A 17,218-nucleotide genomic window follows, 5' to 3' on the forward strand; every position below is an offset into this window, starting at 1 on the left:
AGAATCAGAATATACAGTTATATAATAGACATAACCAGCTAATTGTCTCCATGGAAGCAGATTAACAAGCGTACCATGAGTCATGTAATTTGCCAGATTCGTCTGCATTGGTAATTACAGTTATGCAATATCCATGTAGACTGATCCGACTAACAATAACAAATCACCCCGTTTCAAAAGTTGTTGCCATCACATAAAATACTGACTCAATATTGAAAGCAGACTAAAGCATGCTTCAAGTTAATATACATCCTCAGCTTCTCAAATAGACTTATATTTACAGTGAAGGTTTCTATGCCACCCAAGATGGATAAACATTTTTTTTTTTAGTCAGTCTCTCAATAATGAAAGGTTGAATTATTGAGCACATTCAGTTACAACTGCCTTTCTCTTTACACCATCTCATGTCCACAATTAGATGTTGTCATGCACCACGGTTTATTCATTTAATCACAAATAGTATTTCTTTTACACAAATTGTACATTGATGTAAACACTCCACAGATTAAAATACATACTTCCAGTCATTACACTAGATCAATAATCATATCTTACATCCTGAGCTTTTAAAAGAAATTTAACAAATAACTAAAGAAGTGTTTCAAGGGACACAGTATGTAGATTTGAGCTGCAATTTTCATATGCATAAACCATCGTCTAAAAACTTAACTATGCTAATTGCAATGGCTATTTCAAACCGTGTCCATACAAAGGGACTTTAGAGATTCACATTTGTGATCTGGTTTCTCTCCGTCTTTAAAAAAATCAACTTAAAAACAACAAATATAGACAATGAATTTTTAAGAGGAAAAATAAACTCTGTTCCAGGCAATTCACCCCTCTTACTCAGTAAGTCAAACACATTTTACATTTAAATACACAAAAATCTTATCATACCAATAGTCGCAACCACTCCCACATTAGAGGGGATATACAAATTCAATTTACAATCTATTTTTGCTTCAAGTGCTAGCAAACACAGAGCAAAGCAATGCGTCGCCCATGCAAAAGGAATGCTTTTAAACTGAAGGAGCTGCGAGTGTATGAAAGCGAGTGTCTTTCTTTTTTAAGGGAGCAGGAGAGTATGAACTGTTGGAGAGGAGGGTAGAGACAGGCATCGTATAAAATATCTGGATGTACTGATTTTAGCAAGTAAATTGGAGTGGCTGAATTCTAGGTCTGTGGACTAAAAGATCTGATCTTGGATCTGCTAAATTCCAGAAGTGCATGAGATATATGTTTGCATCATGTTTGTAAGAACATTCACTACAATATGTTCTTTAGTCAGTTTGTTTATAGCTGAAAATTCTCTATATTAGAATATTGCGTTCCTAATAATGGAAACGCATCGTCAGTTTACCCCATAACTGATATCCTTTGCGACCAGCCTCACAGTTTTGCCACAGTAACATTCTTTGATACTAGATGAAGAGCTTTTATACATACAAAATATGGAGAAGCCAAGCCTGCATCCATATAGGCTTTGAGACGTTAAGTGAGATATAGTGGTAGCACTACTTTTTTTGATTACAGATTCTGCTGTGCTGTGGTTCTTGTGGCCTCATCCTTGCTTGGAATGGTCCCACTGTCTCTAATAACTATGAAGTATTTGGGGTAATGTCCTCTGACAGTTTCATAACAACCGTCCATACATCCAATCAGAGATAATTGTTTCTTGTTGCCATGCATCCTGGTATGTAACGTTCTGATAAGTGTGATGTCTTCCGCTCGAGTACTGTTACCAACTTTTTGATGCCTAATTTATAATGGAGATCCTAATGATACAATATTGTTTTCTGCATTATAGTGACGTGTCATGGTGAATGCTCTGCAAACAGCACAGTAATTGGTAATACGGACTACCAGGTGAAGCCACCATCTCAAAGACCGACTGGAAGGCCCTGCGGTCTAACTCTTCATCAATCTGGTGTCGGTAGAAATCCATAGCTACCAGACAAAAGAGGCTAATGTCCACTGTGTCGGACTTCCCCATGCGACTGATGACATGAGGCAGGCTAAAGAGAAGGGAGATGTTAAGGAAAACAAGGATGAAGACAAAAAGGAAAGGAAAGCATGGAATAGGAAGTGTGCTGTCACCAAAACAATGGGTGCAATAACTGCACCAACTGAAAATCATATGTGTTTAAGGATACAGGGCAGAGATCCACTGACTGGTCGAGGCACTGACAAAGAAACATGACAAGCTCCACATTGCCATGGCGACAGGCGTCCTCTGTGTGAAGTTTGACAGCGAGAGTAGCACCCAGTCACGCACCATGGAGGACTGCCCAGTTGCATGAAGTGTCTGAAATACCTGTATCAAGAAATACATGCACTTATATGATCATATAACTTGTTTATAAAGTGACTTCAAGGGATAGTTCAAAAAGAATATACAATGAAAGCCAATGGGGTCCAAAACAACACTGGATAGTATTGATTTCATTGTATGTACAAATATGTTTAAAAAAATTCTAAATATTATGTGTTCAACAGAAGAAAAAACAGGTTTGGAAAAACATGACAGAATTCTAGTAAGACTAAAGATGCGAGCACATTTACTGATGTTCAGTTAATTTTCATGGGCAAAATCTGGAATTTTGTATGGGGGCGAAACTTTTTCCCCATGCAGATTTCACAACAGTTTAAAAGTTGTTCATACGGAATCTCCACATTGACTTACAGAAAGCTGCTTGGTTTGAGAGTGACTACTATGTGAACTGTATTTCATAAAATTACCACTCTACCAACAATAGACAACTGACATTTTTTGCCTATGAAATTTTGAATGAAATTTTGCTAATGTGACCTCACTTTAAGAACCAAAAGCTTTTAGGATCACAGCACACCTAAAGCATTATTTAAGATATCAAAAAAAAGCCCAAAAAGTGGCACTTGCCTTGTATACCACTGTAGCCATGAATTGCGGGTAAGGCTGCTGATTGGACAGGAACTCCCCAATGACTTTATTCATGACGTCCTGCAGTGGGAAAAAGTCATCCAGGAACTGAGGAAGGATCCGGGCTACCACACGCGCCTCACTCGGAAAGCCTTTGCGAATCCTGTGGCAAGAGTTTTCCACAGACGAATCAGTACAATACAAAAATGGTTTTAGCTAGGGCAAGTTTCTTCAAAAAAGACATACATACCTGTCAAACAGGACGGATACACGCTCCATTGCGACAATGACCGATTCGCTGTCAGGAGCTGTGGGGTCTGCATCAGCAGGGCGCCCAGGACTTCCCTTCTCCTTCCCTGTTGGGTAACATTATGGCCACCAGTAAGAGAAACCATTCCATAATGGATCCATTCAAAATAAACTAGATTTCTATACATCCCGACTAAAGAAAACCTCAGCGTTCAAAAGTTAATTTGAATGGTAATCTTATTATCTAGTATTTTCACTTCAGTATCACAGGAACAAAATTAAACAACCTTTCGCACAAGACACTTTCTTGTTGAATTCATACTGAGGACTCTGCTGCTATGTGCTCTGTTAGTAGGGTGAGCATCTAAGGTGATTCTGTTCTTATAGCGGATGGAGTTAAGGCTGATTTATACTTCTGCGTCGGACCTACGCCGTAGCCTACGCATAGACACACACCCTACGCCGTAGCCAACGCCGTGACCTGACGTGCACCTCTCCAAAAATCTAACAGCGCGTCAATTCTACGCGGACCGCAAGCACTGTGATTGGTCTGCTAGAACCCCTTCCTCTGTATGTACTTGAGTTTGGTGTGTGTTTTATAATGTGCACTTTAATATATTTTAATGTTACACCTTCTTATATAAAATAAAACAAAGCAAAGAACAAGTGTCTTATCATTTATTATACTACATAGCATTATACATCAGTATTTGTCCGCGATAAACAATGTTGATCTGCCGTGGTACAAGTCCTTGTGAAGATTGAAAGAATGCCATCTTCTCTTGTTCCGTTGTTGTCTCCTTTTGTAGTTTTAAATACTGATTTAATATTTATTTGTCGCCGTCATGGCTATAATAATGCTTCTCTCCGCCGAGCCGCTTCTTCTTCGGCTTTTGTCATGGTACTGCGGGTTACACCAGCAGCATGCCCGTGGACACCGCAGAATAGCAGTTTGCATGTGTACTGCACGTCGACGCGGACAACGACGCAGAAGTATAAATTAAAACTGACGCATAGCCTACGGCGTAAAGGCTACGGCGTAGGTCCGACGCAGAAGTATAAATCAGCCTTTAGTAGGGTGGGTAAGTATTAAAGATGAAGCTGAAATTTGTCCTGCCTTCCTCTCCAGCCACACCTGTGTACATGCAGGTGAGCATGAGACCCAGGGCAGCCATGGCACGGTGTGGGCTGGGCATGTTCACACGCTCAACGCTCAGCTTGACTAGCGTCTCTGCGTCCACACGCGACAACTGCTCAGACAGAAGCAACCGCTCCAGACCTCGCAGAATGCAGTGGTAGATGATGGATGGTGTGGCCTCCTCACTAGCAGACAGCATCATACAGCACAGCTGGGAATGTAGAGAAGGTACAACAGGAGAGAGAGAAGGTTCAGTGACATATCAGAGTGCCCAAGGAAATAAAAAAATGTAGCTTAGAACATATTAAGTTCTTAAAAGAACATGCTCTTTATATTCACATTGGTTTTGGAAAACATTTTACCATATAACACCATTTCCAAGAGGAATTTATATTTAAAGGGATAGTTCACCCACTAATTAAACTGAAATGAAACCAAACAGTTGTGGGTAGCCATTGACTTTCATAGTATTTTTTCCCCTACACTATCAAAGTCAATGAATACCAGCAACTGTTTGGTAACCAACATTACTCAAAATATTTTATTTTGTGTTCAACAGAATAAATACCGGTTGAATACAGCTTGAGGGTGAATAAATGATGACAGAATTTAAAATTTTGGGTGAACTATCCCTTTAATGAAACACTTGTGAAAATATATTTTCCGCAAACCTTGAATACATGCGAGTATTTATTACTTTCAAAAACGTTTTAAATATATATTTTTCAAAAATGTTTTAACAAATATCAAAATTTATTAAATCAGAAATATAATTTAGTTTTTGGAAAATCATGCCACATAACATTTTACAACCTGAATATATCTTGCTTTGCCAGAGTAAGGTCAAATTATAGTATAATTTCTTGTTTTGTTGTTTCTGCATGTTTTTTCAGCCACATGACATTGTTGGTTGCACCACATAACTTAATAAAACATTTTTGTTTTCTCTAAATAATACAAGATTATGCCAAACTACTTGCCAAACTAGAATAATTTTCTGTATTAATATATTTATAGATAGATAATTTTCTGCCATTTATGAGATTCTGAGGCTTCCCTGCCATTGACAGAATTTTCCGGCTTTCAGTGTTTACACTGGTGTATGGCAGGAGTCACTATTATGCATCTTCTGAAAGATGCTTGTGATGCGGTGGTTGGCATTCACCTGAATGATCCCAGCATTGAACTCGGACCCTACATCCAGGGGGTAGTTCTCCATCATGTAGAATGCCACGGCGCACATCACCAACACATGCTGTTGGTTGTGTAGATTCACACATCTGATTGAGACACACAAAGAGTGTTAGTCATAAACACGCTCATCTATTTTCAGTGAGGCTATCTGATGCTAATTTTAGCCCTGGTCTTTAATGAGGGTTCTCAGATCTCAGTAAGACACCATACATTACAGCTAATGAGGAGCTGATGACCATGCAGCGTGCAGGCGTGTGTTGTGATTGCCAGTGTGAACCTATTATTGAGTCTCCCAGCATGCCACAGAGACTTTGGCATTAGCTTTGACTGCATGGGTCATAACCTCTTAAGAGAGACGCTAACAGTGTGAAGTCTTTCATCCAATGCAGGACGCAAGCTGTTAACCTCTCAACTCATATTCTCTTAAATAAAACAGCAAATATTAAGAGTAAGTGTAACACTAATGATTGGTGTGTGGGGCAGGGGTTAAAGCTCATGGCTGGTAATAGGAAGATTGTTGATTCAATCCCAGCAAGGACAGAGTGTGAAGTGTGTGTATGTATTCAGGTTGTAGTGTTACTCACTGTGCTATAGCTCTAAGGTTAGAGAGCAGGTATTCACTGACGGTAGGTATAAGCTGGCGTGCCGTATCGTCCAGAAGGTCGCACTCCAGCACGTACAGAACTCCGTGAAGAGCGCCAATTCGACTGGGCAGATGAGTGCTGCGCAAAGTGCTCTCCAACAGACGGCACACAGGCTCTGCGATGGCTTTATCCTGACACAAGTACATTAGTCCCGACTGTTAAATAGCTGTAGCTGCATTTATTTATATAGCTGCTGCTTCAGTGCATATACATGCTCACCATGCCAAGCACTGCCGCTGCTTTGCAGATTGCTGGCACAAGGTACTGGTTGAGAATCTCATCTTCTGGTGGATGGACCTTCTGCAGCTCAGTCAGAGTGGAGAACATCATATCAAACTGATTCCTCTCAGTGAAGAGATCAGACACTGCCAGCAGCTTGAAGACACAGGGAGACAAAGACAGGATATGTGTTAACTGTATAGGATGAAAATTTGCACTCTTATGACACAATGTTCAAACTCTCAAATTTTTATTTACTGTGCTAGGCAGCAAAAGTTGAAACATGTCAACTGAAACACACAGTATGACTAGTATAGCCTGATTCATGAACAGATTACTCCTGGGACCTAGATCTTATAAAGAATCATAAAACAACTCACAAACTCAGGAGTTATCAGTCTGAATCAGTCTTAATAAAATAAATGATGTACTTGATGCACAGAGTGGTTACTGAATTTACATCTGACTCACTCCAGTTATGTCTGATTTGAAATGAGGCAACACTGTTTTGTAACGTTAGCTTTGTGACAAAGCAAAGGCAAAAGATTATCTCAGTTAAACATAATTTCTGTAAATTCCTGCTTAATTTAAATGAAAACATTAAAAACACAGTATGTCAGTTTCATCGCTAGATGTCACTTTAAAGTTACCAAAATAGCACTTTTTGTGTGAATTTCAATTTTTTTTTATTTCATAGATTTTAAATGTTCCTTTTGTGTTCATTTCGTAAAAAGCAGTAAGCGGCACTAAATCCAGATTTCTTTTAACAAGTGTTGATTTTGCAGAAAATTGGTAGGTATTTCATAACAATAGCTGTTCTATACAGATCATGCCTTTTTCATTAGTGCCAAAAACCGCACCATTTAACTTTTTTGTTTTGAGAAAAAATGGAAAAATTTCAATATATATCATTCATCATCAAAATATTGAAATATGAATTTTTTGCTATATCGCCCATCCTTACTATACAGCATAAAAAGGCTGATGAAATGCTAAGCACAGACTCACCGATCTGACCACCTCACTGAGGAGCACAACAGGAGTCTTCTTGCTACTGGGGCTGCCAGGGAGGATCCACTGACTGTAGAGCTCCAGAAGGAACTGTGAGCAGGAATGGATGTCAACCCCAGCACGGTGCTTCCTGGACAGGACGAGAAGACAGACAATGCAGGGTGTGAAGTCTGGAGGATGCTGGTTTCAAAGAGCTGTTCTGCTAGTAACTTTGTAAAAGTCTGACCTGGAGTTGATCGGCGATAATTGTGGAGAGGCAGGTGCTGGAGCATCTGCTTCATCTTCCTCATCCTCACCCCACTCCTCCTCCCTCAGAGGGGTGATGTTATTTCCCAACCACACTGAGTGTATTGACACCTGCAAAGTGTACAGGATTGATATTTTAAGCAGGAATGTGACTGAAGTCAAATACCTTATTCAGAAAGGCATGGATAATAGCTTCAAAGCGATTAACTTAACCAATTCTATCGAATAATAGAAAAAATATTTGGCATACTCCTTGTGTTTGCTGGATACGCAACAATAAGTGTGTGAAGTGAATGAGGGTAAACTCTAAATTAAATAAGCATGAATCAAATATGGAGACAAATGTTAATAAAATCAAGGTTTGTAGAGTAGTCAGTTTACTAACTTGACCCAGTTTGTAGTCCATGTTGCCCATCTCCCTCTCTGTGTTAATCTGCAGCAGGAGTTTCTCATGGCTGATGAGCGTGCCTGAACATGCAGATATAAACACATACACACAAAGGTCAAGAATACGACTGTACACATATAGAGCAAGAGGATCTTTCGGCTGACCACTGACCTGCCGTTGAGGATGATAAGGATGGCACGGGGTCCCAGGCATGATAGGGGAAGTGTGTGGCGATGTTGTCCCTCTTTGACACCATGGCCTGAATCTCACGCTCAACCATACCTCTAATCACACTCAGCTTGCGACCAAACCTACAAAACACACACAAACGTATGACCCACATCTAAACCTAGAGGCCTAACACATGAATAAAATAAATGTGTACATACCTGGTGTCCAGAGCTTTAAGGATTTTGTTGCGGGGTTGCTGTTCAGGGCAGCTGACGGCTGGATTTCCTGCTGTTGGCAAAGTCATGGCACTCAGCACCAGAGAGGTGATGGCCTGAACCGCCAGTACATTGATCTGAGTCCTCTCCAGATCCTCCTGTGACACAAACAGACACGTCTTATCTATTACCACAACCTGGAAGAGTGTTTATATTTTTGGTGGAAGTTGAATGATTTACCTCTTGCTGGGTTTCCTCTTCTTGGTCCATCGTGATTGGCTGAGTGACCAGCACTCCCAACAGAGTAGCCCACGTCTCCTCAAACTGTGTCCGACTGCTCCAGCCTGCAAAAAGACCACATGTACATATCAAGCTGCTTAATAATCATGTATTATACAAAAAACAATACATGGGGTCTGCCTGATAATATATATATATATTTATATATTATTGGACAGATTGTTTATGTATTGTAAAGCATATGTTTATGTATAGATTTAAAAGCTTGGGGTCAGTACGATTTTTTAATGGGTTTTAAAGAAGTCTCAAAAATTAATTTTTTTAAATTGAGAATTATACATCTGAAAGCTTTCCATTGATCTATGATTTGTTATGATAGTATATTTGGCCGAGATACAACTATTTGAAAATCTGGAATCTGAGGGTGCAAAAAAAATCAGATATATACTGAGAAAATTGTCTTCAAAGTTGTCCAAATGAAGTTCTTAGCAATGCATATTACTAATCAAAAATTAAGTTTTGATATATTTACGGTAGGAAATTTACAAAATATCTTTGTGGAACATGATCTTTACTTAATATCCTATTGATTTTTGGCATAAAATATAATAATTTTGACCCATGCAATGTTTTTTTTGGCTATTGCTAAAAATACACCCCAGTGACTTAAGACTGGTTTTGTGGTCCAGGGTCACATATATGTCTATATTATCTGTAATTCTTTTAATTGTATTAATTTTTGAGTGATGTTATGAAGAAATCAAAGATTCTGTTAGATATCGTAAAATTTCATGACTACTAGAGACACAAACTCTGAAACTAGTCTCTCATACCCAGAGTGTTAATGCGGTAGAGGAACTCTCTGAAGACGTCTTTCTCCTGCAGGAACTCTACAGGGATCTCTGGCAATGCTGTGCCAAATTCTCCACTCGGCCTGGGGGACCAGCCCAGCTTCCAGACCTGTTAAATCAAACAAGCAAACACTTTCATATGCTTCTAAACACCCATAAACATAATGACTGCATAAACACTCAATCTCTCACCAGTGATGGGATTCGGGTGTAGCTGTTTACAACGGGCAGCCTGGCGAGGCTGATGATGACATTCCGTAGGATAGGTGTAAGGAATGCTGGAATGTTCTTGTTTCTATGGTGACCCAGAGCCAGCACACTTTGCAGACCTTCAACCAGCTCGGCCATGATCTCACAACACCGCCATTCAAGTTGTTCTTAAAAAAAACAATTACTTTAACGCTTGTTGTTGTTGTCATCATGGATCAGTGTGTAACATATATGTGTTAACTTACTATCTGCAGAGTCCAACTGGTCTTCTGACTGCTCTGTTTTCCGCTCCGGCCTCAGAAGCTGGTCACCAGGACCAACAGCGACTGCATAACACACATAACATCATGAAAATAAATTGATTGCACTTTTATAAGGTTTTATTAGGCTGTGTATTCCAGAGTTTTGCAACACACACCTGCGTGGATGAGGAGCTGTATACAGTGGACGATTGAGCAGGTGTGTGTGAGGTAGGTGTGTGAGGCGAAGTGTGTCCACACTGCCGGCTGCTGGAGAGCCAGACACAGACACGACAGACTTATTTGCATGTCCACACTCAGAGGCAGCTGATCCTGCAGCAAACGCCAAACCACCACCTACAGATATAGAAAGAGAAATATACGCTGAGTGGCTTTTATTTATAATAGATGTTACGCCTACATCATATGCTAAAAACAACACTCTCTCGTGAACGCAGGGGAAACTAGAGATTATGGTTTATCAGAAGGACTTTATTAACCCCCAAGCCGTGTGGAGTACTTTTTATTATGGATGGATGCACTTTTTTGGGCTTCAAAATCTTGATCCCAATTCACTGCCATTGTAAAGCTTGAAAGAGTCAGGACATTTTTAAATATAACTCTGATTGTATTTGTCTAAAAGGGGGTGAGGGTGAGTAATCATGGGGTAATTTTCATTTTTGGGTGAACTATCCTTTTAATCAAACTGTCTGTCTGTGGATATTAAACCACAAAAAGACTGATATTTAAATATTATGTCTGCAAGTTCTGTGCATCTCTGTGTGAAGATATGGAGCCTGTTGTCTACTAGACACTTATTTAAGTGACATCTCTATTTGAAGACACGTCACATGAACTTCATCTCCAGAGTTGTGCTGAGAGTTCACTTCACCAAGTCATTTGATAAAACTACCGTCAGATACTTTCAAGAAATAATAATAATAACAATAATAATAAACTTTTTAAGTTTTAACTATAAGGAATATCACATACTTTTTTTTATTTTTAAATAGTAATTTTCTTGTTCAAACATTATTGTAATATATTTAAAATGACCAATTAAATTAAAAACACAGAATCCAAAAAACTTATAACAGACAAAAGAGTTTCTGAAAGAAAGAAGAAAATTACATTTCTTAGGGCACTATTATTAAAATTAAATTCTAAAATTACTTAAGTTTTATGAATTCAGTTGATTACAAATCCTTATTGATTATGTTATTTGGCCTTTTGATCCTTAAAAGTTGAAATGTAAAACACATTTTGTTAAAAAATACAAACTAAATATGTAAAAAAATAATTAAAAAATAAAACCCTATTTATATTTATAGCATTAAAAAAATCTTATTTCAAATTGAGTTCAAATCCCCAAATCAGAGCTTCTCTGTTAAAAGGATACATTTTCTACTGGATGTCTTTCTTAATTTTAGCAATCTGGCAACCATGCGTACACGCTCACTCTATATTGTGGAAGTGCCAACAACGATCTGAAAACAGATAAACAAGTAAGCTGGATTTTAGCGATTTCCGTTCAGCGTTCAGCTTAAATGAAAGTGTCATTCAGTCTGTCTGTGTTCTGTCATGAGATGTCGACTATTTCGTTTATGATTGTGGTTGCTAAATAAATGCACTTACTCAACCGCTGTTGTTTTAATAGAAGAACATCATTTAGTGAGTGAGTGAGTGAGGTGACATGTGGCCAAGAACGGCGTCCCACTCTCTGAATTTGTGCTCTGCATTTAAAGGGGTCATATGATGCTGCTGAAAAGAACATTATTTTGTGCATTTGGTGTAATGAAATATGTTTATGCGATTTAAGTTTTAAAAAAAAACATTATTTTCCACATACTGTACATTATTGTTTCTCCTCTATGCCGCGCCTTCTGAAAGGCGTCGATTTTTACAAAGCTCATCGTTCTGAAAAGCGAGGTGTGCTGTGAATGGCCAGCTATCCAGCGCGTTGTGATTGGCCAATGCCTCAAGCGTGTGACGGAAATGTTACACCTCTTAACATATTGTGATGTCCAGTCAGAGCGACGAGACAAAAACATAAAACCCATTATAAACATGATATAAACATGATTTCTAGTCGTGTCTTCTTTTGGAAGGCAAAAACAAAGTCACACACCGCAGCCTTGAGTGAGCAAAGGCCGGAGGTCTAGAGTGAACCGCGGCCGGCTTGAGTGAGCCTCGGTCTAGAGTGAACCGCGACCGGCTTGAGTGAGCAGAGGCAGGCATCTTGAGGCAGATTCTACAAAGGAGCGTACCTTGGTCTTGCAGCAGCCACATGTGTCGACCCCGGGCTGCCACTGTGAAGGCCCATTCTGCGAAAGTTGATGTATTTCCTCAGCGACCAGCACAGATCAGCCCCAGGCATGACGAATCGGATATTATCCTCTTTTGGAAGGCCAAACAAAGTAGTTTCGCTTTCACAGTGAAACACACAGCGTCTATACCACATGGAGGCGGCGGCAACAACAATACTACAACGAGAATAAAAGGTATGCCTTCTTTCTTTGCGTGAACATCTGGGCGGCGTTATGCAAATCTTCTCACATACTGATGTAGAGATGTGGGGGCGTGTTAGAACGAGCCGTTTCAGGAGGGCGTGGACGAGTCTCAACTTTTATAAAGAATATATCTTTGGATTTGAGACTTTAATCTTTGCAACTTTACAGATCTTCTTTATTCACCAAGAGCTTGTAACACTCCAAAGAGAAAGGAAAATTTGAAATCGCATCATATGACCCCTTTAATCCATCCAAGTGCACACACACACACAGCATTAATAATTCAACACACACACACAGCAGTGAGTAGTGAACACACACACACTGTGAACACACATCCGGGGCAGTGCAATTCCAATAATTCCATTGCAATTAGGAATTACTGGAATTACTATTAGGCAGTGGCGTAGCGTTAGTAATGCAGGGTATGCAGGTGCATATGGGCCTGGGAAGTCTGGGGGCCCGCCAGGCCCAGGGGAACTTTTAGTTGAAACGAGGGAACGAATAGAGCCCTGCAAGGGCCCGAACCTCGTCCGACAGCTTATCAGAATTCCAGTCCCGAGTCTGACTGGATCCCCTGACTTATTTCTCTCTCTCTTCCCTACACACAGTTGCTGTTGCAGCCATTCAGTTTTGTTTTTTAATGGCAAAGTGGTCATATTTCTTTTTGTTTCTTTATTAAGTTAATTTAGTAATATGTTTGGAACAATCTATGTTTGTTAAATTAAAGTTTTTGTTTTTTACAACGACCAAGGGGCCAGCGGCAGGAAGCACGATGAGCATATATTAGATCAATTTAGGCTTCTTCTCAAATCAACATGACTTGCCTAATATAAAATCTATGGATAAATAAAAAACACTTCATGCTTTTCACCATATTAATTTAAAAATTCAACCTAGATAAATGTGTGCTATTAGGCGCATATCTGATCATTTGTGCCGAGAGTGGAAGCTGAAGCATGCTTTGCTGGACATGCACTCACAATATATCAACAAAGCGTAAAAAAAACAACTTTTGTTAAAAAAAAAACAAACAAACAGGAAAACAAACAGGATGCGCATTTTGTGTCTCTGGCTTAATCAGGAGGGCTTCACAAAACTGAACCGAAACTCAGCAAATACTTGCCTCATGATAAACATATTTATAAAATGCTTTATATTAATACTTTAAAATGAAATAATTCAAATCCAAAACAAAAACTCATTCATAATGTAATCCATAAAGAGGCATTTCTCTCTAAAAGTGCATCCAGTTGAGGAGATGGCGAGTCAGGTTAGTCAAATTCATCTTTGTGACACTGACTCATAAAACACTAGTTTATTAACAAATAATTAAAATATCCCCTCACTGTTTATTATTATTATTGTTTACTTTTTGTCATTGTTTATTTGTTTTGTTTTTTTGGCCACTGTGCCAAAATTGTGTTTGCATTCAGTACAAATAGCCTACAGCGGCATTTTAGTGGCACGTTGAAAAACAACTAAATAAGATAAACGTCATAATATTTTAGGGGGAAAAAAATTACTATATTATATTATATTATATTATATTATATTATATTATATTATATTATATTATATTGTGTGAAGTTAATGTGAAAATTCCACCTATTCCCTGCCAAAAAAAGTCTGTGGCATCCAACCTGTCACATTTAACATGAAAAACTGCAATAAAACATAGACTTATTGACGTTTTTTGAAACTCTGATTGATCGAGACATTCATTTGTATTAAATTGTTCTGATTTTTTTTAACAAGCATTTGAATATACATGTTTATTTCTTGCTGCAAATATTAAAGAGGAAAATATAATTGATTCATATGCCACAACTGGCAAATTATCTCACTACAAATTAAAGAGTGTAAAAACACTTTTATTCTATATATTTTATTATAAAAATGAAAGTAGGCACTTTGTAGTAACAAAGCACAAAGCTGCGATTATTGGGTAGCTTGCATGCTACAGATAGGCCTAATGGACTTAAAAACGTTAAATATTATTTCCAAGCATTTATACTGTAAATAAAACAGCTTGTGAAGCAAGATCCACATAACGTTATTTACTTCAGAAAAAACAACAATAGGGCCTAGGTTAAGTTAACCGAGCTGGACGTTTGTGGGGGGGTAAATGGGCCCGGGGCTGCTATTAGGAATTTCACTGTTCAACTATTTTTTGTTTGTGTTAACCAATTTTCGTAATATAGACAGAGAGAGTGCTTATCTAAGTCTTTGATATTCATTTATATATTAAATAGCCTATAATAAATCAGTACACTAGATAAGGTAAAATAAACCATGTGTATGAGTCCACATGATTTGTGCAATGCCTGAAATGTAAAAATAAATTTCTCAAATGACAACAATCATTGCGATAATAATTTTGAGCAAAAAATTATTTTTTATCAGTTTAACCATTATACAGCATGACAAAAACATGACTAAGTTTTCACTGACTAAAACGCTCAGACATTTAGTCGACTAAAACTTGACTAAACAAAAACAGGACAAGTAATAATTAAAAAGTGCATTTGACGCAGGACTAAGACTAATTTAAAAGACTAAGGTGATGACTTTATCAATTGGCGACTGGCTCTTTTACTGAGAAGGCAGGACTGTTCCGCCATATTGCTGGTTGCACTTTCTCCCATTCATAAGTAATAGGAGTGCACTGTCTTTGAATATCTAACTTCTCTGCTTTTTACTAACTGGCATCACCCGGTAAGGTTATCTGTTTAACCAATGTGGCCAAACATTTACACATTTCACAGTGCCGAGGCTTTTATTTTGACAGCATTGAGCTTGAACTGTCGGTTACAGTGTTTACTTCCTTTTTAGTCACGTTTTAAGAAGTTTATTTCTGAAAAATACTATAACAGGATTACATAATCAAGATCTTTCTTTCAATATTGATTCATTTTCAAATTATTTAATTTTTAAATGTAGTAAATATGTCAAATAAATATAAATTCCATAGCTGCATGTGTTACGTAATATTTTTAAATTAAGTAGGGTGATATCAAGTAGGCGTGTATCAGTTTACATCAGCTATCGACCAACCTACGTTCTAAGATTTCGGCTTCAGCCATCAAACAATCCATATTGGTCAACCACTAGAATATTCCATATAAAATCATCCTATTTGCAAAGGATGCATCAGTCTTACCTCTATGGCGAGGGTGCTGAAGGTGGTAATGAGTGTCTCTTTGTCTTTGGGAATGTGCAGTGAGGACGGCAGCTTGGACAGAGACAGCAGGTACTGACTCAACACGCCACACAGACTCAACACCGTCTGATAAAACCCAGGCTCACCTGCAACCACACACATAAACACATGCAATGAGAGTGTGTTCATTACCACTTCACTATAATTTGCAGCATTTTCCACAAAGGAAAATTCCTATGTACTTACACCTACGAAAGTTTGGACAGACCTACTCATTTTTTATTATTATTATTTTCACCATGTCAAATCATCAAAACAATGAGACCGCACAAATGTAAGGATGGGGATTTTGCAATGACCACAGCAATGTTAAACAAAGTCTGCCTTTGCCTTGATTATAGTATTGTACAAATTTGTATGTTGATCAGTGCCACCTAATATAGAGGAACGGATTTGGTTGTCATTTAGCCAATGGTTATCCATAAAAGGGTTCAGGTACAGGAGGTTTGTGAGTTATTAGTTTGGTTAGGACTCACTGTAGACTTGATTAAGCTTCTGCCAATAGTCCGCACACATTTGGGTGGAGGGTAGGAGGGGCTGATGAGGGGAGGGGAGGAGCTCAATGACACCAGCCAATCGCTCGAAGGCCACCTGTTGAGCTGTGTCAAATATAACCGTCTCATGATCCTTACACACCCTCTGTACCCCGACACTCAGACATGATGCCAGCAGACACAAGTTAAAGTCCTGCAAATACAATAACACGTCTTCAGTGTCTGTTCGTGTTATAAAATGAGAGATATGCGTGTATTTGGTGTTTACCTTGCAGGTCATGATTGCGTTCAGGTCAGACTGAGGAAGTTTTGTCAACAGCTCTGTAGTTTCATATAGAGCTCCTTCACCTCTCAAACAACACTGAGATTTCACCAGAGCAACATACCACTCCTGCAACACACACACACACAATAGTAATAATGGTATGTTTTTGCTAAGGATTTTTCAGCTATTTTCAGTTTGAAACCAACGTTGTACAGTAAGTCATACTTTATTGGGTTCCACATTTTCAGGGGCAGGGGGCGGGTCCCCATCCAGTGGGTGTGAGGTAATGGGGGCGGCAGGGCTCGTGGTATCTTCAGCAATAGTGGCTCTGAACCTGTCCAGCAGGGAGTAGAACCGCTGATGCCTGACATAAGAAAAAAGGGACATTTTAAAAAGCAGGGTTGGGAGATCTTCTTATCAACAACAACAAAACAAACAGATCCGAAGCAAACTGATGAGGCACTTTACCTTTGCGCAAGGCCACTGGTCTGCAGGTACTGCTGAATCCTGTCCAGCTCCTCCAGTGGAAGCTGAGCGATACTATTCTACAGTAGGAGAAGAAAACACAGTCCTCAATAACAATTTAGTGCAGTGGTTCTCATCCAGGGGTCCGGGGCCCACTAGGTGCCCCTCCAAAGGGGGCTGCAAGATGGCTTAATATGTTATAAAGTAAGCTAAAACAGCTAAAATGTAAGCTGACATTGTATTACTTATTTTAGTTTGTTCCCTCAACAACTTTTAATTTAACTAATCATTTAAATTTGTAATCTAAGTCATGGAGGTTTTTATATGATTTTATTATACAGATTTTT

At 38.7% G+C, this 17,218-nt stretch overlaps 1 protein-coding gene across 1 annotated transcript in view; it reads right to left on the reverse strand.

Annotated features, from left to right (window-relative positions):
• Positions 1-419: 419 nt before the first annotated feature.
• The window catches only part of LOC109098744 (huntingtin-like), a 41,788-nt gene continuing 24,989 nt past the window's right edge, over positions 420-17,218 (reverse strand). The window contains exons 44-66 of the mRNA XM_042759232.1: positions 16,875-16,951; positions 16,632-16,770; positions 16,410-16,532; positions 16,124-16,334; positions 15,588-15,733; positions 10,094-10,271; positions 9,921-10,001; positions 9,658-9,842; positions 9,448-9,574; positions 8,615-8,718; positions 8,378-8,532; positions 8,160-8,299; positions 7,986-8,068; positions 7,581-7,711; positions 7,352-7,484; positions 6,344-6,499; positions 6,065-6,255; positions 5,452-5,566; positions 4,284-4,497; positions 3,150-3,255; positions 2,900-3,062; positions 2,154-2,314; positions 420-2,015 (exon numbers count right to left, since the gene is read on the reverse strand). Coding sequence (XP_042615166.1) covers positions 1,802-2,015; positions 2,154-2,314; positions 2,900-3,062; positions 3,150-3,255; positions 4,284-4,497; positions 5,452-5,566; positions 6,065-6,255; positions 6,344-6,499; positions 7,352-7,484; positions 7,581-7,711; positions 7,986-8,068; positions 8,160-8,299; positions 8,378-8,532; positions 8,615-8,718; positions 9,448-9,574; positions 9,658-9,842; positions 9,921-10,001; positions 10,094-10,271; positions 15,588-15,733; positions 16,124-16,334; positions 16,410-16,532; positions 16,632-16,770; positions 16,875-16,951 — 3,333 coding nt within the window. The 3' untranslated portion in view covers positions 420-1,801. The remainder of the gene's footprint in view (positions 2,016-2,153; positions 2,315-2,899; positions 3,063-3,149; positions 3,256-4,283; positions 4,498-5,451; positions 5,567-6,064; positions 6,256-6,343; positions 6,500-7,351; positions 7,485-7,580; positions 7,712-7,985; positions 8,069-8,159; positions 8,300-8,377; positions 8,533-8,614; positions 8,719-9,447; positions 9,575-9,657; positions 9,843-9,920; positions 10,002-10,093; positions 10,272-15,587; positions 15,734-16,123; positions 16,335-16,409; positions 16,533-16,631; positions 16,771-16,874; positions 16,952-17,218) is intronic.

The sequence above is a fragment of the Cyprinus carpio genome, chromosome A1, assembly GCF_018340385.1.
Source record: "Cyprinus carpio isolate SPL01 chromosome A1, ASM1834038v1, whole genome shotgun sequence".
NCBI classification, from domain to species: Eukaryota; Metazoa; Chordata; class Actinopteri; order Cypriniformes; family Cyprinidae; genus Cyprinus; species Cyprinus carpio.